The following is a 21,447-nucleotide window of genomic DNA, read 5'->3' as shown; positions in this document are numbered from 1 at the left end:
GCTATTGTCAATACAGCTGAAAAGAGATAAAACACAATTAGAACAACACTTAAATTGCAAACACATGACAATTAAAGAAATAAATTTAATAATTAGAAATTTATGAAACAAGGAATGAAGAATGTTACTTAGGATGATCAAAATTTTGTAATTTTATCACTATAGCACACTAACTAGTAATTTTAATGGATTATGGAAATCTGGAAACCTTGCTCTAAAGACCAAATATCGAACACTTCGAACCTTGCTTATTGGAGGCTTCAAGCTACTTCAGGCCTCCAATAAGCAAGTTGGTGGAGATGAAAGTTATTTATACCTATTAGTTCATGTTACTAACATGAATATATCTGTAACAGACTGTGTAAGTTGATAAAAAAATCCCTTCTGTTTTATGAATTTCTGTGTGAAACACTTTAAGAATGCATCTTTCAATAAACACTTAAAAAAAAAAAACTAAGGAAAAGATGTATTCTTAAATAGCTAAACACAGTCAATGAAGTTTACTAGATCCACAAATAATGAAATAAGCTTACCAAAAATTCTTCTATTTCATCCTTAAATATTTGTTTTTTTCGTTCATTCTTCCACTTTTTTGGTCCTTTCCAGAAATAGAGTTGGATGACAAATCGTAAGGTAAAATTATTGAAGAGACGAATTTTACTTGTTTTACTAACAGCTATGTTTCCAACAATCTGTAAGAATTGTGAAAAATAATATCACAGATATTCAAACACCTTGTTTAGTAACACCTCTACTCTTACAGTTATTTATAACAATTGTTTCCAAATTGGTTTATGGTCATACGCATACAATCAAGTTTATAGGCAGCCTTGAATATTATTTATCCCATAAATGATATTTCATTCAAAAGAGTCAAAAAATATGATGAACACCATATTCTATATTAGAGAAATAAAAATTTTTTATTTGCTACATTCTTAAATCACACTATATTTGAAAGTTGACAAAACAAGTAAGGAAATGTTGAAGAAAATCATAATGTATTTAATTACATTATTCAATTGTGATAAGATTCGATACAACACCTTGGGTCATTTTTAGCATATGTACTGCTTTTCTTAATTCTGTCATTAAAACAATCCAATTATAGGGAAAATATATATATATAATTTCAAATTGTTTTACCAATAAGAATGGGATTATAATGAGGAAAAATGTTCATTATTTAGAGCTAGTTAACAATAAAAATCAGTCCCCTGGATTTTTATAACTTGAATCAATTCAAGAATTTAAAAAAATTATCATTTCAAAATCATTTCCCAAGAAATTGCAATTGGAATGGAGAAGACTTATCAAACAATCCTGAACCTACAGTTCTTTATGAGTGACAATTTTTGGGCAGCACTCCACACCATTATGCCAAAGAAGCTTAGAACTAGTACACTCTGTGTTTACATATGATATAGGTAGAAACTGCTTAGAGGAGAATTTTAGATAGTCAATAAGTCTGTTATTCAAAGAATTCTATTGGGCAGTGATACTTTCACAAAAAATCCGAGTATGATGTGTTTTATTAAATTTACTAATATATCCAGCTATATAACTTTGTTTTGTCTAATTTTGCAGCTAGAAATGGTTTGATTGAAACCAAAATGGAAATGATTTGATGCTGGCCTGTTTGGCCAAGTGGTAAGTGTATCTGCTCTCCAATCAACAGACTATGGGTTCAAATCTCAGTGTAGTAGGAATGAATGTTTGTCTTTAGGTGGAAGGTTAATTTTTTCCCAGTGTGAAACCAGTGATCTGCTTATTGGGAGCTTGAAAAATTCCATGTTTGATCTCTAGAGTGGGTGGGAGTCACAAAAAATATTAATAATTAAATTCCACACAGCTAGTATAAAATTATTATCAAGTGGAGTTGCAAATTTTGCTAATAATATTCCTTGACTAAAATCAAAACTGAACCACAGTAAGCATCTTAAATCCTATTCCTCTTGTCAGAATACAGTTATGGAGTTTATATAATTTCAATGCTTTGTCTCCTGCAAATGGTCCAAATGAAATGAAAAAAATAAGATAGCTCAACAATGAGGTCAATATCAAATTTCAATAAAATCCATATGGGAAGAGTCCTACAATAATCTGGGTGCATACGAACACAAACTGCTATTGGAGCCTATACATATTATAAATATATCCAAAAAGTGAACAGAAATAAAAGCAGTTTCACATCTTCTTCATATTTCTTCTAGCAATCTGGCATTATGGAAGTAGAAACATTGCTTGGAGGTTTGAAAAAGGATGTAACAGTTAGTAAGTAAAAATGATATAAACAAACTCATAACAGTTCTTCCAGGCCATTAATATAATTTATCTTGGTATTTAATAACTATCCACAATAAAATAATTTTCCCCCCTACAATTTTAAAGTATCAACCAATTGAATATTTGTAAATATCTCATCCACATGTGCCAACTGCTACATGAAGAACTTGAATAGCATATCCTTAACCTTCTTGCATGAATACATTATTTTCTGACAATCATTTTGTCAAACTCCTTCAAATTAGCATATACAGCATTTCACCTATCACAGAAATAGAATCGAAACAGAAATAAGCATTGAACTTCTGTTCTTCTGACCAAAACATCTGCTCCAAGTAAGTCAAAGAAATTATTTTCATTGGATGAAGAAGGCCTTCATTCCTTATTCTGCCAAAAATCCTTGTCAACTTTCCGAGCTTTGTGGATCTTGAATGATGGAATCCATACTGGTGGTTACTAATTAAAGTGGTGGACCTGTAGGCAGTGCTGACTATTAATACCTTTCTCCATTATTTTGAAGAGGATTGTGATGATAGCAATTGTCGGTAGTTTGAGAGTAGATTTCTGTCTCCCTTTTTTTAGAATAGGTTGGATTTATGATTGCTTTGGGAAAAGTACTAGCCTTGGTTCAACAGAAATTGAAACAAAGCAGTTGAAGAAGAAAAAAAATCATCAAAAACCTCAGCTACATACAGCCTATGGTGAAGCATGAAACATATCCAAAACAGTCCTCAGCAAATCTAAATGTGATATTTCATAAAAGCAGAAAACATCACATGCTCAAATGGCAGCACACCGGAAGGTACTGCTTCTATTTGAATATTTATGTACATCTTTGCTCTCCAGCAGTAGAAGACAAGCATTTCTGATGTGCATACTTGTCCTGGAGCAGACTGTGGTACAGACCATCAGCTAGCAAGAGCCAAGGTAAGACTAAGACTCCGAAAACTTCCAGGTCAGGCACATTCCACTAGATTGGATGTTAGAGTAATTCCTAGTGGATTCACAGAAGAAACATCAACTTGGCTGGATGATTTTTTGGAGATCAATGAGGAAATCCCACCAGAAATGCTTTGGGAAGGAGTCAAGATGATAATACAGGATACAGCAAAGACGTATCTTGGCCCAATAAGAAAACCAAGAGACCAATGGATATCAGATTCAACATGGGAACTAATCAAAAGAAGGCGGTTGGAAAAACAAAGAGACACAGGGACCGAAGAATACAAGAGATTACATAGAGAAATCAGAAGAGCCATCAAACAGGACAAGGAAAAGTTCTATACTAATAAATGTGAAGAAATAGAGTTCCAGATGAGAAGGCATAATTATAAAAGGATGTTTTATTTAGTTCGTGACTTAAAGCACAAGTTTAAGCCTAAATTGAATGTCATCAAAGACAGGAATGGATCATTAATAACAGAAGGGTTGGAAATCAAAAACAGATGGATGGAATACTGTGAGGAACTGTACAACAGAGTGGATAAAGAAAATGTGGAGCCCTCTCAACAGGAATATTTTGATTTGGAACCTCCTCCATTTAGGCATGAAGTGGAAAGAGCAGTTAAGCAGCATAACAGCAATAAGGCCACAGGGGATTGAGGGATAAGAGTGTTTCATAAATTGATTACAAGGATATGGGAGACAGGATCATGGCCTAGAGACTGGAAGAAGTCAGTTTTCATAGTACTATATAAGAAAGGTGATATGAAGACATGCAAGAATTATAGAACTATTAGTTTGCTATCCCATGCAAGCAAAATTTTATTGAAGATCATGCTAAATAGGATCGAGGCCAAAGTTGAGGCAGAGATGCTTGAGGAACAAGCAGGTTTTAGGAAAGTTAAGGGCACCAGAGATCAGAACCTTTGCCTTAGACAGATCATAGAAAAATATAAGGAATTCAGATTCCCTCTTGTAATGTGTTTCTTCGACTACTCTAAAGCTTTTGACTGTGTTGAGCATGTGAAACTGTGGGAAGTAATGAAAAGAATGGGTTTTCCTCAACACACTATCAGGTTGATAGCCAACTTGTATAAGGAGCAAGAAGCCACGGTAAGAAGATGTTGGATTGACTGACTGGCTTCAAGTTAGAAAAGGAGTTAGGCAACGATGTTTACTTTCTCCTCACTTGCTTAGTATATATGAGGAGGATATCATGCATGAAGCATTGGATGAACTCAGAACAGGAATTAAGATAGGAGATAGATTGATCAGTAATCTGAGGTATGCTGATGATACAGTACTCCTATGTAATGACATGGAAGAACTAGGACTAATTCTTGACAAAGTTAGCAAGATCAGTAATAACAGAGGACTTCAACTCAATCCTAGCAAGATAAAGATTATGGTTCTCAAAGGAAATACAAACAGAGAAGCTCTTGAGAAACAAATGTACCTAAAGAATTGAGGAAGTCAGCAAGTTTGAGTACCCGGGATCCATTATTAATGTGAAGAATTGCTGTTCAGAAGACGTCAGAAAAGGTTAAGAATGGCTAAAACAACAGTCAGAGACCTGCCTAAAATCTGGAAGGATAGATCTAACTCCATGGGAACAAAGTTGAGGATTTTGGACGGCGCTGTTTTTCTAACAGCGACTTATGGATGTGAGACTTGGAACTTAAAGAAGTCAGATAAGAAAAGGATATCTGTTTTTGAGATGTGGTGTTACAGAAGGCTGCTGAGGATATCACATACTGAAAGGTGTGCAAATGAATGGGTGTTAGAAAAGATCAGTAGAACTTTAAGGCTCCTTAAGGATATTGGCAGAAGGAAGTTAAAATATTTTGGACACATAGAAAGGATGGAAGATTCTCAGAACAGTTATAGAAGGTAAAGTTCCTGGGAAAAGAGGCAGGGGTAGACCATCAATGAGATGGATGGAGTGTGTGTGTGGAGTAACTGATCTTCAGAGAGTTGAGGCCGCCAGAAAAGCAAACAACAGGACTACATGGCGAGGCCTGGTGTGGCACATCACCGAACATCGGAGTGATCATACGGCATCTGTAGATGCCCAGTGAACAGAGAGAGATAGAAAGACCTTCTGGTCCCTAGTTAAGACCATTAGATGCAACTTCTGCCCCTCGCTCATCCTGATGGTACCACTGTTACACCCAAAGATAAAGCTGACCTTCTAGTATCACTCTTTTCCTCTAACTCTTGCATAGATGACCAAGGCAAATTGCATCCTACCATACCAGAATCGAAGCACTGTATACCTCTTCTAGATTTCAGATAAAAAGACAACAGAAAATTACTAAATAACTTGGACACTAAAAGGTTTTCTGATCCTGATGGCATTGCTCCAATTGTGCTAAAACATTGTACTCCAGAGCTAACACCTATGCTGTGTCATCTCTACAATTTCTTATACTCAGCTGGTACTTTTCTCCAAAGCAACCATAAATCCAGCCTATTCCAAAAAAAAAAAAGGAGACAGAAATCTACTGTCAAACTACCGACCAACTGCTATCATCACAATCCTCTTCAAAATAATGGAGAAAGGCATTAATACTCAATGCTACTTGCAGGTCCACCACTTTAATTAGTAACCACCACTATGGATTCCATCATTCAAGATTCACAGCTGACCTGTATAGACTACCAGTAGACATGCACTATGGAAAGATTCAGAGCAACATGTACTGCCACTCTTCACATTAGCAGAGTTTTTGATTGCATCCAGCATCAAAAGTATTTAGATCCAAAGTATCATAATTTGGTAGTTAGCTTTTTCTGTCTCTCTGGTTGTTCACTGTATGCTATGGTGGATGACTGCCTCTATTCACGCTTCATCACCAATGGAAGAATGTTTTGGGACTCTGTTCTATCACCTAATCTCTTTCTACTATAATAAATGACCTACTCTCAATCACCACTAACCCTATTCACAGCTCTTAAACACTTATCAGTATACCATCCTTCAATGGGGAACAGACAACATGGTTGCTTTCAATGTTGCCAAAATTCTTGCAAAACAGATCTCAGCTCTTATCCCTTATCGTCAGTAATACACAAATCACCACACAAGATCTTCTGCTTGAGACTAATATTTACCTTCAGCCTTTCCTGTCATAAACATATCACATCAATATCTTCCTCAGCATTCAAAAAACTAAGCATCCAACATTTGAGATGGTGCACCTTTACCTTCCTAAAAATTCTTAATGCTGTCCAGATGAGAGTAGCCCAGCTCATAGATGATCCCTCTCTTATGGATTCACTTCAACTTCTATCAACAGACGCAATGTTTTAGCACTGTGTCTATTCTACAGGTCAATAGTTACTGCTCTGCTGAACTAGCAACCACCATTCCTCCACTTTCTGTTGCACCTGTTAAGAGCAGCAGCTGCCCAGAATCCCTTTTCAGTTCAACAGCAAACACACCAAACCTGCTTCTCCTCTTCCCTTTTATTCCATCTAATTCTGTCTTCTGAAAAAGCCTTCCCTGTGAAATATTCCCACAACTTGCAACTCTTCTAGAAAAAGATGTCAATAAACTTCTTTTTCATTCCTCACCTGCACCTCCACACATAGTACTGATGTGCTTATAGGTCTTCTGTATGGGATTAATATAAAAAAATTTTCCTTTTCTTGACCTCAGATAACCTGATGACAACCGAGCACATATAGATGCTCAATGAAGAGAGAAAATTAACACAGGAAGATAAAGATACATCGATTCTGAGTCTCATCACCATCCTTTCCAAAAGATGGCAGTTGGTCTTTCTGGTAGTCAGCATTCAAGGCTTCAGTTTCACACCCTTTGTTCAACTGAAGTACTCTTACCACAGAGGTGAATTTCATTAAATTCACACTTTATTCAAATGGTTATGTAATTTTTCAAATAGAAAAAATAACGATAAACTTCAACCACTGTTCTGTATTTCCTCAAGAAGTTTGTAAAGTTTCTTTTCCCAAGAAACTTTGGAGAAGACAGCAGGATTTCTATTCTCAGAAAAACCTGCAAGCCTTTTTTTACTCTGTTTTTAAGTTATCTTTATTACAGCATTCTCTTAAGATTAGTTGGATCCATTGTCCTATATAGAAGTATACCAGGTACCTCCTCTTATGGCCTCTCTCTCTCTCTCTTGCTCTTTTTTTACTTCAGACAAATGGAAAGTTCACATGGAGGCTATCAAGGCTAAAGATTAGCCTGGCAAGTCCAATCTTGCTCAGGGTGCAACTCTACAAATACAAAGTTCAATGGAGAAAACCAAATTTCTCCACACACAAAAAAGCACTTTCATTATGCAAAGACTTTAAAAAAGAAAGCTGTTTCATCAACTAAATTTAAATAGGAATAGTTTTGTCACATACAAAAATATTTTGGGAAAATTTGGCAAAAAGGGCAAAGCTAATAATAATGGCAAATGCCTGTTGGATTTCTGCTCAGAACATGGACTGGTTATTACTAATACCATGTTCCAACATAAAAATGTGCACAAATTCACATGGTGAGAAGAAGCAAGGAATAAGAAAAGTCTCATTGACTATGTTATTGTCAATAGTGATGTTTTCTCCTTGGTGCAAGACACCAGTGTATAGAGAATTTGAAATTGGAAGTGATCACCATTTAATCTTGAGCAGAATAAAATTGAATTTCATATTGAAAAGAAGAACATATAAGAAAGTTTTAAAGTGAATAAAAGTTGAGCAACTCTCAGATGTGAACTATAGCTAAAATACACAAACATTATTCAAGAAAATATGCAAGAGTTTGAGAACAGGAACCAAATCTTGGAGATTCAGTGGCAAGCCCTAAAGAACACACTAATTGATTCAGCCAGAGGCATGGTGAGGTTGTCTGCAAGGATAGAAAAATCAGAACTCCATACACAGGAAGTTAAAGAGGCAGTGAAGAAAAAGAAGAAAGCATATCAAAAGTTCCTGACAAATAAGTCAGCTTTTTCAACCTTTTTTGAGGTCTCCTCAGTGAGTAGCTAGACCCTAGACCTCAAAAAAGGTTGAAACCGGTCTGGGTGGTGACCCCACCCATAATGCATTGCAGTATACATCTTCCAGTGAGATGTGCTTTACATTATGGGAAAATACTAAGAATAGTGATCAGAGCTTTACCCACCTTTACAATGAGTTGCCCTGGTGTTGTATCATCTTTAGACTTGAACTTTGTTTCAGACGCAAACTTAATTGTTTGCATACTTGGGATTAGGAGTTAAAATAACCAAGTTTATAAAATTACTTGGTTATCCTAATATACAATATCCCCAAGTTAAAATATTTATTACATCTATACTCCTCCAGAGATTTTTATTAAAAATAAAAACACCTTGTTGCAACTTCTATAGGTAAAGTTGATAAGGCTCCATATTACTATAACCTTGGTATGGTATTTAGGGTCTAACTACTCACTGAGGAGACCTCAAAAAAGGTTGAAACCAGTGGGTAGTGACCCCACCCATAATGCATTGCAGCATACATCTTCTAGTGAGATGTGCTTTACATTATGGGAAAATACTAAGAATAGTGATCAGAGCTTTACCCACCTTTACAGTGAGTTGCCCTGGTATTGTATCATCTTTAGACTTGAACTTTGTTTCAGGCGCAAACTTAATTGCTTGCATACTTGGGATTAGGAGTTAAAATAACCAAGTTTATAAAATAACTTGGTTATCCTAATATACAATATCCCCAAGTTAAAAAATTTATTTTACACACACACACACACAATATATAAATAAATAAACATAAGATATAATAATAAATGCAGGGGTTCCCTGAGATCTGAAAATCATTTCAAGAATGCTTTCAGTGTAAAAAGATTAAGAAAGGCAGATCTAGAAGAACATATCTTTTTTTCAGCTGGTTCCTAAGTTAGTTTATCTCTGACATAGGATATTTTCTTCTGAATATTTAGTCCTTTAATCCTTCAACTCAGAAACATTGAATACAGAACTCATGCTCCTTAAAACAACAATATGAATTAGAGAGGGTTTAGGCACACAAGATTGTCTCCATTGTCTACCATACTCTCATCTCAAAGCCATCAAGCTCAGCTAAAAGTAGTAACTTGCTGCCAAGCAATTTTTATTCTCTAAGGTAAAACAATAGAGGGATCAAAAATTACCTATCCATTTCAATTTTTTTCAGCATGTCTTAAAATTAATGCATACGAATATCAGCAATTTAGGGCATATCAGACATTTTGGGTTTGCACATTTTAATTAAAAGTGTGAGGTGCGTGCGTGTTAATCCCATACATGAGAGATCATAAAATCTATAACACAACAGTGCCTGTAGGAACCATTACAATATGAACACATGCAGCCACTGATCACATACATCCATAAGTTAGTTTCGCATGCTTGAACTGTGTATTATAGATGTATGTGATCAGTGGCTGCAAGTGTTCATATGTGATTAGAGAAACGCAAGGATGGTAGTGGTCAGTTCAGCAGAGCAACTCCAATGAAAGTCCCCACACAAAAAAGCATAATGTAGAAACAGAGCACTTATGAGAACACATAAAACAAACATATTACATAATCATATCTATTTCGAGATTGTTGGAGGCATCTTTGTGACCTGCACTCATGGAGAAATCCTGAGTCAAACACAGGTCCATCAAGGTAATCTATTTCCCTGCAAATGGTTGGGGGGGGGGGTATGACTTTTAGTAGAAATGTGTATTTACTGGCATCTGACATATTTAAAGTTTTATTACTTACTTTTTCCTGAAATGCTGATAAAACTAAGTGAATATCTGAAGGATGGTCAAAGACCAGACCAGGAAATACTGCATTTAAAAAACCTAGATGCCAAAAATAAAACAATAAATAATCACTTTTCTCATAAAAGACAAGAAATGATTCAAAATATGATATATAAATATTGTATGAGATAAACAGGCAGCATATTAACAGCAACTGTCAGGATTATGATAACACTTTCAGGATGAAAATTATACAAGTTATCACAAACATATCAACAAGTAAAGAAATAATTGGAAATAATTAAAAAAAAAGTGAATTTCTTAATGCATTCTTGTATCATTAAAATGGTACAAACAAAATGACTCAAGAAATGATAATATTAATTGTAAATTTCACTACATTCCATTAAGTTAGCGAGAGAGAGAAGAGAAATTATTATCATAATTTCAAATCATTTTCCCAACAAAAACAACTCAAATGCAGCTTAAAAAAAAAAAAAAAAAAAAAAAAAAAAAAAAAAACATTATTATTATTTCAAATAATTTTTAAGGAGAAATACATTGTTTTTTTGTTTTTTTTGGCTGTAATAATATGAAAAAATGATAACCAAATATTACTAAAATACAGAACACGTAGAAACCATTACAATATAAGTTGAAAATGGAAACCATGTGGAGCGTGAGAGCTGGCACAGATTAGCTATTGTTCAGTGATGTATGCAAGATTGTTGGCTGAAAAGTTAATATCTGATGAGCGATTTCCAAATAATACAGGATCCTATTTGTAACACTTTGTGCAAAATTATGGGAAATTTCAATCTCACCATCTGACATTCTAGCTAGTTTGTTCACTAATGTTCCAATGGGTGAAGTCATAGAACTTATAAATGATCTGTTCCCTCCTGACACCTCTCAACTTTTTGGGCAATTTACAAGCAGCTATCTGGCCTTACAATGAGAATCCCTCTGTCTCCATGTGCAAACTTATTCATGGAAAACTTGGAAAAACATTTCCTTACATCTATAAAGAAAAAAGCCTTCAATTTGTTGGAGATATGTAGATGATATCTTTATCATCTGGAAATACCATATTGCTGAGTTTAATCATTTTCTTTCATCTAGGAACATATTCCACCAAAAAATGATATTCACTTTGGAACTTGAAAATGAAGGAAAACTACCTTTCCTAGATGTTTTAATTTCCAAAATAGCTGAAGAATGTTTCCCTCTTAGAGTATACTGCAAGCTGGCTTATATAGGTCATTATCTACACTCATCCTCATTTCACCATATATCACAAAAATTAGGTATTATACACTGAGTTATTATACATTAGGAACATCCACCTAATAGCGCATTGGTCCACCTCTCTGTGCAATCACGGCTTGCAGGTACCTAGGAACAGATTCCACAAAGAGTTGAACATCCTCCATGCATAACTCGACCTGCTGCAGCAACTGTCAGAACAAGCTCATTCTGTGGAGGAGGAGGAGGATCAGCAGTTCTCACACATGTTCAATTGGGTTACAGCCAGGGGGGAGTTTGGGGGTCAAGGCAATGTGGCGAATTCATTGTTGTGTTCCTCCAATCACTCAGTAGTTGTACAAGCTCGATGACCAGGCATGTTGTCCTGTTGATAGATGGTACTGGTTGGGGTAGACCTCCTGCAGAAATGACTGGAGATGGTCAGCTAACAGGTCCCTGTAAGTGTTCACCATTCAGTGTTTGTAGGATGATAACCAAAAAACCTAGGGCATGTCAGGAAAAAGTTCCCCAGACCATAACACCACCTCCACTGGTCTGTTGAACCCGAACTGTGCAACCAAGGGACAGGGCTTCATGCTGTTTATGCCAAATGCCAACAGGCATCAGCATAGTGCAGCAGGAAATGGAACTCATCACTCCAGATAATCTTTTTCCATCTGTTAAGGGTCCATTGCTGATGTTTCTTAGTCCATGTGAGGCATTGTTTGTGATGCCCGGCCGTCATCCTGGGTACCCTTTACGGTCTCCAGCTGCGGAACCCCAGACAAAGAAAGGTACAGTGCATGGTGCACATTGAAATGGATTGAACTGCCCTGCTGTTGTACTGGTGGGTGAGCTGTATGGCTGTTGCTGAGATATCAGTCATAACACCTGACACTCACCTCTAGGATCAACCATGCATGGCTCGCCTGTGAGCCCTTCTGCTGGATGTCTGTTCATAGTTAATCCAGTCCTGATACACCCTTAATACAGCAGTGCAGAAGCAAACAAGTGCAGCTGTTTCCAAAATACTGGCACCTGCCCTCCAAGGCATCAACTATCTGCCTGCAGCCAAACTGGCTTGCATTGCCACATTTTCCCATTACTGGCAAAGTTTACTGATTATGTACAGAGGATATACATGAGAATTTATAGTAAAGGAAGAATTAAGTCTCTACTCCAACTACTTGTGAGCAACAAATATTCTAAGAAAATGGTATGAAAAATACTATTCTCTACTCATGCTCCAAAACCAAATCCCAACATTATCTACAGAACTTCAGTTTCCATCCCTTACCTTGGTAGACTTTCTCCAAAGATCACCAGTCTCCTCAAATCTCAACACATAGGAGTGGCTTTCAAGCCCATTTTGACTATATGAGTTTATTATGTTTGCATAAAGAGCACAACCCTTTCTACAAACATCCTGGAGTTTATTACATTCCATGTTCTCGTGGAATTTCTCTCTCTAATTTCCAAATTTCTAGAGAAGTTTGGAAATTAGAGAAAGAGCATACTGGAGACATTAACAACTACAGAGAAGACAGCTCAGGTCTAGCTTTTCACTTCTCCACACTCATCATAACAATGAATAGGATAAGAGCTCAGTGCCTTACATATAGGTCAACTCCACTTCCTGCAAAATAAAAGAATCCATTCACAAGGCACAATCAATAGAAACCAAGGAATGATCCTGTGTGATATTTGGAAAATGCTCAACTTTTCAGCCATCTTGCACACATCACTGAACAATAACTAACCCATGTCAGCTCCCACACTCCACATGGTTTCCGTTTTCAACTTATATTGTAAAGGTTCCTACATGTTCTGTATTTTAGTAATGTTATAGTGCATGTTAGCCTTTTATCGTATTTTTTATATTAAGCCAGATGAAGCCACAAGTATCTGCAGTGAAACTATTGTTATACTTTTTTCATACTATTATGGCCAAATAAAACCCAATGTATTTCTCCTTATAATTGGTTTTACTCGTGGAAAGTGTACATATTCATCTTTGAATCAATGTGTCAATAAAAGTGAAAAAAACACAGAAAAAAACCTAAAACTTGCCAAAGAATGCAAAATTACTACAAAAACTCATTTTTTTTTTTTTTAAATATATAGATATCAATCCCACAGAAGAAATCACAAACATATAACACAATGCTGTGTATGGGTAGTGTGAAAGCCAATCCAAGAAGAAAAAACTAATCTTGACTAGAGACTAGAACATTATCTAATGTAAAATTAAGAAATAAGACAGGACTGTATTTCAACAGTAGTGAAACACAAGATTATCTTCAGCCATTTGAGTGTAAGAAATGTCAAAGAGATCAGCATTTACCTTACCGGCCATTATGGATCAAATACGCATCCTCATACACTTCGTATCCAGCATATATTTCAATGTAATATCAATGGTATTACAATTTTAGTATGCACTTCGCATCCATGATAAACTGGACGTATGTATACATCTTGGATGGTAGCGTGGTTAAGACATTGGTTATAGAATATTTGAATCAGTTGAATAAAAGGTTTTTCAGATGAAGAACAGAAATGAAGTGTACTGTCATCCACAAAAGTATGGATAGGAAGAGAGTGGGTAAGAGCACAGAACTCTAGGGGTATCCTGGTATTGCAAAATAAATCTGACGAGAAAAAACTATCTGTTGTGACAAGCAATGGAATACCAACAAAGAATCTAGCAAGAGGGAGAGGTGGCTTAGTAAGAATGCCTTGATGCCAGAACTGATCAAATGCCTTGGAAATATTAAGTGACCATGTAAGAATGAAAAATTACTACAAACACTTCTTTTTTTTTTTAATATATAGATATCAATCCCACACAAGAAATCACAAACATATAACACAATGCTGTGTATGGGTAGTGATCAAGGGAGAAAGAAGAAATCTCTTAATGTTTTTCTTGAAGAGGTTGCCAGTTGTAGTTTTCCATGGCCTGTGTCCAAAAGGTGGGCAAAGTGAAAAGAAGGTCTACCACATAATGAGTCAGAATACATGCAGGATTCTGAACTGAATTTTCAAACATCAACATTTCCAACAAAAACATCGAAAAGCCATGAAAAACTTGAAATGTGAAAAGGCAGCTGGAGTAGATGATATCTGACCAGAAATGCTCAAGTATGGAGGTATAAAAGTCTTACAGTGGCTGCATAGTTCAGAAGGCCTGACAGAGGGACAAATTCTGGATGATTGGAGTAGAGCTCTCGTAGTACCCATATATAAAAAGGGAAATAAAACAATGTGAGAATTACAGAGGTATCTCCCTACTGAGTGTTCCTGGCAAGATCTACACAAGTATACTTCAGAAAAGGTTGAGAAGGACTGTGGAAGGGACGCTTGGTGAAGAATGAGCTGGATTCAGGTCAAATAGAGGCTGTCAGGATTAGATTTTCACTTTATGACAAACAGTTGAGAAAACATGGGAATATAACAAAGATCCGTATTTAAGTTTTGTAGACCTGAAAAATCCATATGACAAGGTGCCAAGGAAAAAACTATTCAAAATGCTATAGTTATATGGAATTCAATGGGGCATTATATCAAGCGATATTTAGTCTTATTTGAATTGTAAGTCAGCAGTTTTTTTTCTTTCATACCAATAAATTTGGTATGAAAATCAGCAATAACAAGACAACGACAATGAAAATAGGCAAAAACACTGAAAATGTCAGCTGCATTGCGAATGGAGAACCTACAGAACAAGTAAAACATTTCAGCTACATAGGCCCAATTTTTAGTGAAGATAGTAAATTAAATATGGAAATAGACAACAGAATCAACAAAGCTGGTAAAGTAGGAAGTCAACTGAATAAATTTATATGGAACACTAAATTAGCTATATACAAGATAGTGTTCAAACCAATTTTAATGTATGAATATGAGGGCTGGGTTAGAAATAAAATGAACAAAGACTAGAGACCACAGATTCAAGAGTCCTGAGAAATATTGGTGGCATGAACAGATGTCATCAATAGCAATATCGTATTAAAAATAAGGATATTAGAAAATAACTTTAAATTGTCAGCATCCAGGTGGTATGGTCAACTTAAACAGAATTGGAGAGGAAAGATTAGCAAAACAAGTGTTCTCTGCTAGGGTGGCAAAAAAAGACCCAGAGGAAGACCAAGATATAGGTGGATTGATGCAGCAAAAAGTGCCTTAGAAGACAGAAATATAAGATCTGATAATGTTGGAATATTGAGAGATAACAGATTGATTTGAAGGAAAATTTTTGATAGGAAGTTAGTAATGATGTAAGTTTTTCATGTAGTACTACCATAAATCCCATACACTCCTTGAGGGTACATGTCAGGAATTTGATGATGATGTTTGTGTATTTGAGTCTACAGTGCATCTCTGAAAGTTGCCCAACTTTGATTTTTTTAAAACTTTCCTAAACACTCTTCTTTTCAATTTGAAATTCAATTTTATCCTGCTCAAAACTAAATGGTGATTGCTTCCAATTTTAAATCCTCTGTACTTGTGTCCTGTACCAGTGGAAAAATATCACTACAACAATAATGTAGTCAATAAGACTTATTTCTTGCATCTTCTCTCTGTGTGAATTTGTGCACATTTTTATGCTAGAATATGGTGTTAGCAATAACTGGTCAATGTCCCGAACAGAAATTAGCAGGTACTTATCATTATTATTAGCTCTGATCTTTACAAAAAATTTTCCCAAAGTATTTCTATATATCGGCTAATCATTTCCTACTCTGGTGTTTAGATCTACAACAAGGACCAACTTTTCCATTTCCATTGTGTCAGCTGCCCTCTCTAATGCCTCAAAAAATTCCTCCATCATTTCCTTAATAGAACCTGATATCAGAGAGCATAGGCACAAATAAGTCTCACTGTCCTGTTCCCCCATTCTGATACTTGCCCACATCTGATTGTTATTGCCTGAATATATCATCATGTATATGTTGCTTAGAAAGATCTCACCTGTTTTTGCCTTCTTTGTTTCAGTAACACCTATCATATTGATCTGCTGCACATCCAATTCCTCTGATGGTTCTTTGATTTCTTTTCCATTCATGCTTCCTATGCTGATGGTGCCAATCTTGAACTCTGCTGATATTGAGTTGGGATTTGTTAAGCAGAATTAATGAAATACATAACATCAACACGTTTTTTTTTTGCCTAAAATAGTCTGAAACAAAAACTTAGAAAGCTGATCAAATTTTTGATTCAAATCTTGTTCAATGAGAATTTCAAATATAGCAATTCCAATCTAGCTGCTTATATACTTTTTTTTTTCCATGTAAAATATCCAATTATATAAGATTGCTCTACACTTTTTTAATTGATTTTATACAAAATATTTACAGAATAGTCCTCAAACCCACACTCAAAATCTTTGATCTGAATGCTTGTGATGAGTATTATTGAAAATGGCATTTCACTGTAGAAAGGTATGAAATTAACAATTATGCCAATATAAATAGATGAAATATTTTATTTGTTCTATAGGCTCTCCATTCAGAATGTAATTGATGTATTCAATGTTTCTGCCTATATTTATAGTTTTGGTATTTTTATTGCTGATTTTCATGCCAAATTTCTTACAGCTGTTATTTAATCAAATTACAGAATTCTGGAGGCTTGCACTGGATGTGTTTAGGAATACAACATCATCCACATAAAGCAAAGAGTTAAGTATAATATCTCCAATTCTAACATAAGGTCTAATATGACCCATATATATATGATGAATAAGAGTGGAAATAATGTGCATCCTTGTCTTATCCCTGATTTTACATCAAACCATCTTCCTCTATTTCCTTCAATTATATCTTATCTGCTGACTTACAACTTAAATATAGACTATATACTGACCTGTAGTAACCAGCTTTTCTCTGGGCACCTTCTCTCTCAGTGTTCACTGGGCATCTACAGATGCTGCATGGTCACTCTGATGCTCGGTGATGTGCCACACCAGGCCTCGCCATGTAGTCCTGTTGTTTGCTTTTCTGGTGGCCTCAACTCTCTGAAGATCAGACACTCCACACACACACCATCCATCCATCCATCTCATTGATGGTCTACCCCTGCCTCTTTTTCCAGGAACTTTACCTTCTATAACTGTTCTGAGAAGTCCCCCTTCCATCCTTTCTATGTGTCCAAAATATTTTAACTTTCTTCTGTCAATATCCTTAAAGTTCTACTGATCTTTTCTAACACCTATTCATTTGTACACCTTTCAGAATATGATATCCTCAGCAGCCTTCGGTAACACCACATCTCAAAAACAGATATCCTTTTCTTATCTGACTTCTTTAGGTTCCAAGTCTCACATCCATAAATCGCTGTTGGAAAAACAACGGCATCCAAAATCCTCAACTTTGTTCCCATGGAGATAGATCTATCCTTCCAGATTTCAGCAGGTCTCTGACTGTTGTTTTAGCCATTCCTAACCTTTTTCTGACGTCTTCTGAATTGCAATTCTTCACATTAATAATGGATCCCAAGTACTCAAACTTGCTGACTTCCTCAATTCTTTCTCCATTAAGGTACACTTGTTTCTCAAGAGCTTCTCTGTTTGTATTTCCTTCCAGAACCATAATCTTTGTCTTGCTAGGATTGAGTTGAAGTCCTCTGTTATTACTGATCTTGTTAACTTTGTCAAGAATTAGTCCTAGTTCTTCCATGTCATTACAAAGGAGTACTGTATCATCAGCATACCTCAGATTACTGATCAATCTATCTCCTATCCTAATTCCTGTCCTGAGTTTATCCAATGCTTCACGCATGATGTCCTCCGCATATATATACTAAACAAGTGAGGAGAAAGTAAACATCGTTGCCTAACTCCTTTTCCAACTTGAAGCCAGTCAGTCAATCCAACACCTGTTCTTACCGTGGCTTCTTGCTCCTTATACAAGTTGGCTATCAACCTGATAGTGTATTGAGGAAAACCCATTCTTTTCATTACTTCCCACAATTTCATATGCTCAAACAGTCAAAAACTTTAGAGTAGTTTAAGAAACACATTACAAGAGGGAGTCTGAATTCTTTATATTTTTCTATGAACTGTCTAAGGCAAAGGATCTGATCTCTATTGCCCTTAACCTTTCCTAAAACCTGCTTGTTCCCCAGGCATCTCTGTCTCAATTCTATTTAGCATGATCTTCAATAAAATTTTGCTTGCATGAGATATCAAACTGGGCACCTTGTCATATGCTTTTTCCCAACTACAAAACTTAGGTATCGATCCTTGTCATATTCCCATGATTTCTTAACTATTTGTCATAAAGTGAAAATTTGATCTTGACAACCTCTATTTAACTTGAACCCAGCTTGTTCTTCTCCAAGTTTATCTTCCACAATCTTTTTCAATCTCTTTCCAAATATGCTTGCCTATATCTTACCTGGAACTCTTAGTAGATAAATGTCTTTGTAATTCTCACATTCAGCTTTATTCCCTTTTTAAAAGATAGGAACTATTAAAACTCTACTCCAATCATCTGGATTTCAACTTTCTGACCAAGCCCTCTGAATTATGCCATGTAGGCACTGTAATACATTTATACCTTGATACTTGAGCATTTGTGAATATCACTACTCCAACTGCCTTTCTGCATTTCAAGTTTTTGATTGCTTTTTCTACCCTAATTATTGATATGTACTCCTATTTGCATTACTTCCTCTTGAAAAGGTTCTAGTATAGTTCTGTCACTGCTTTTCCGTTTAAGTCTTTCAAAGTAACTACTTCAGTTTTCATGTCACCTCTATCATCTTTGATTCCTTTTACAGTACTCTTTCTTACATTTCTAAGCTTTTTCAATAGCCTCCAGAACATTTTGCCATATTCCTGATATTTATTTTCTTTATTCTTACCAAAGATTTTCCATGACTTTTGTTTAGCTACTTTTACACAGCTTAATGTTCTTACATTTTTCTCTGTATTCTTTTAGGACATCTGACTTATTCGTTAGGAACTTTCCAAAATTGCTTTTTTAACTTTTTCTGTCCACCATGAGGTTGTTATTTTTCTATCATTACAGATAACTTCATCATATACCTCCCCTAGCTGAATCAATCAATGTCTTCTTCTTCAGAATTTGCCAGTGAGACTCCAAAGTTTAGTTCTTGTTTGCAAACTTTTTCAAATTTTCTTCAATAATGTTTGTATAATCAAGTCTATAGTTTACCTATAAAAGCTGCTCAACTTCATTTCTTTTTAAAAACTTCTTACATACTGTTCTTTTCAATGTAATATCCATTTTTATCCTGTTTAGCACTAAGTAATGACCACTTCCAATTTCAAATCCACTGTACACGCTTGTATCTTGAACCAACAAGAAGATATCACTATCAACAATGATGCAGCCAATGAAACTTTTCTCATTGCTTGTGTCTTCTCTCCCCATGAACTTGTGCACAACTTTATATTAGAACACGGTATTAGTAATGATTAGTCCGTGTCATGAGCAGAAATCCAGCAAATTCTTCATTATTATTAGATTTGCCCTTTTCTCCAAATTTTCCAAAAATGTTCCTATATGCCTGGTGGGATTTATTTCTACTCTGCTGTTTATATTTCCAACAAAGATCACTTTTTCTATTTTCTTTATGTCAGCTGCCTGTTTTAATGAATTGAAAAATTCTTCCATTTCTTCCTTAAAAGAATCTTCTATGGGACCATAAGCAGAGAGAAGTTTCATTGTCTATTTCTCTATTTTTAAGTGTGCCCACATCACTCTACTTGAAACTGCTTTCCAATCAAAAAGCCGATCTTCATGTTCGGTGTTGAAAGCTATTGCTACTCCTTCCTTTCCTTGATCATTATTGCCTAAATATAACATCATTATTTAGTAAGATCTCACATGTTTTTGTCTTCTTTGTCTCAGTAATGCCAATTATGTCCATGTGGTATTTTTCCAATTCTTCTGCAAATTCTTTATACTGATGGTTCCTATCTTCAGTTCTTCTGATGTTGGATTTTTTCTTCTTCTTCTTCTAGATGTTGAGCTTGTTCTAGTAGTTGACTTTACACTGTTTGCCTTGGTTTCCTGAAAACAGCAGGAGCCTTGTTCAACTGAGCGATGTCCCCAGTCTCCATGAAATCTCATCATGTACCATCATGTGCATTTGTGGTTTAAGCTAATAGAGAGTGCAATTTGGTCAGCTAAGTTCTAAATTGCAGGCCCACCCTCGTTTGTTCAGTACCTAGTAGATACCTATTAACAGGATGCACCACATGAAGGTGAGGATTGGACATTAAGTCAGAAGTCCCAATCAGTTCTCTGCATTCCTGAAAGGCGATGTGGAGGTCTCCTCCCAGTTATTTTGCTTTGACCCTTAAGTGACCCTAGCTTGAATTATTACTATTATTACTATTATTACGGGCAACTCCAGGGAGTCATTAGACTCATCGAGGGAGGCCCCAAATCATATTCATCACAACTATTTGACATTCATACAGTATCTATCATACCTCGCCTTAAACTCATTCACTGTCACAGCATCCACCACACACTCAGGGAGCGCATTCCACTCATTCACTACTCTAAAAGTAAAGAACCCAGATCTAACACCTTTACTAACCACACTTTTGCCCAGTTTCCATGGATGTCCCCTAGTCCTCCCACAACCAGCCCTGTTCTCAAAAATATCTTCTGAATTAATTTTATAGAAACCCTTCAGTAATTTGAATGTCTCAATCATATCTCCCCTTCTCCGCCTATCAACCAATTTTTGCAACCCACAAATCCTCAACCTGTTCTCATACGGTTCATTCCACAGAGCTGCTATCATCTTGGTCACTCGCCTCTGGATCCTCTCCACCTCCTCCCCATCAAGAAGAAACCTAGGTGACCAAATCTGAGCACAATAGTCTAGATGGGGTCTTATCAAGGCTCGATACAGAGGAACAAAAACCTGCTTGTCTCTGCTTGTCAACGTATTCTTCAATAACCAAGTGATTTGATGAGCTGTTTTGGTCACTTTTGCAATGTGTCCCCTAAATTTCAATTCCTTATCTACCAACACTCCTAAATCTCGTGCCTCATCAATTTCCTGGAGCACAGAATTAAATCATTACAAACTTATTATTTGCAATATTGCATATTCTGATATGAAAGCACAACCAATTCTGTGGAAATACTTTTAAGATGATTATTTATCTTAAAAGTATTCACTGGATTCTTTTCTTATAATAGTTTCAAAATTAAAAGAATGAATGAATAATGTCTTCATAAATATTTTTTTCT

At 35.7% G+C, this 21,447-nt stretch overlaps 1 protein-coding gene across 1 annotated transcript in view; it reads right to left on the bottom strand.

Moving 5' to 3' along the window:
- LOC150096172 (nucleolar pre-ribosomal-associated protein 1-like) overlaps positions 1-21,447 on the bottom strand; it is a 191,485-nt gene that overhangs the window by 132,401 nt on the left and 37,637 nt on the right. Inside the window, exons 5-6 of the mRNA XM_090409629.1 lie at positions 9,975-10,057; positions 534-692 (exon numbers count right to left, since the gene is read on the bottom strand). Of these exons, the coding sequence (XP_090265755.1) occupies positions 534-692; positions 9,975-10,057 (242 nt within the window). The remainder of the gene's footprint in view (positions 1-533; positions 693-9,974; positions 10,058-21,447) is intronic.

This window comes from Typopeltis vanoorti, chromosome 19 (assembly GCF_054136105.1).
Source record: "Typopeltis vanoorti isolate ZY-2024b chromosome 19, IOZ_Tvanoo_1.0, whole genome shotgun sequence".
Taxonomy (NCBI): Eukaryota; Metazoa; Arthropoda; class Arachnida; order Uropygi; family Thelyphonidae; genus Typopeltis; species Typopeltis vanoorti.
Note: the sequence above shows the minus strand (reverse complement) of the source record. Positions and strands in the feature narration are given on the sequence as shown.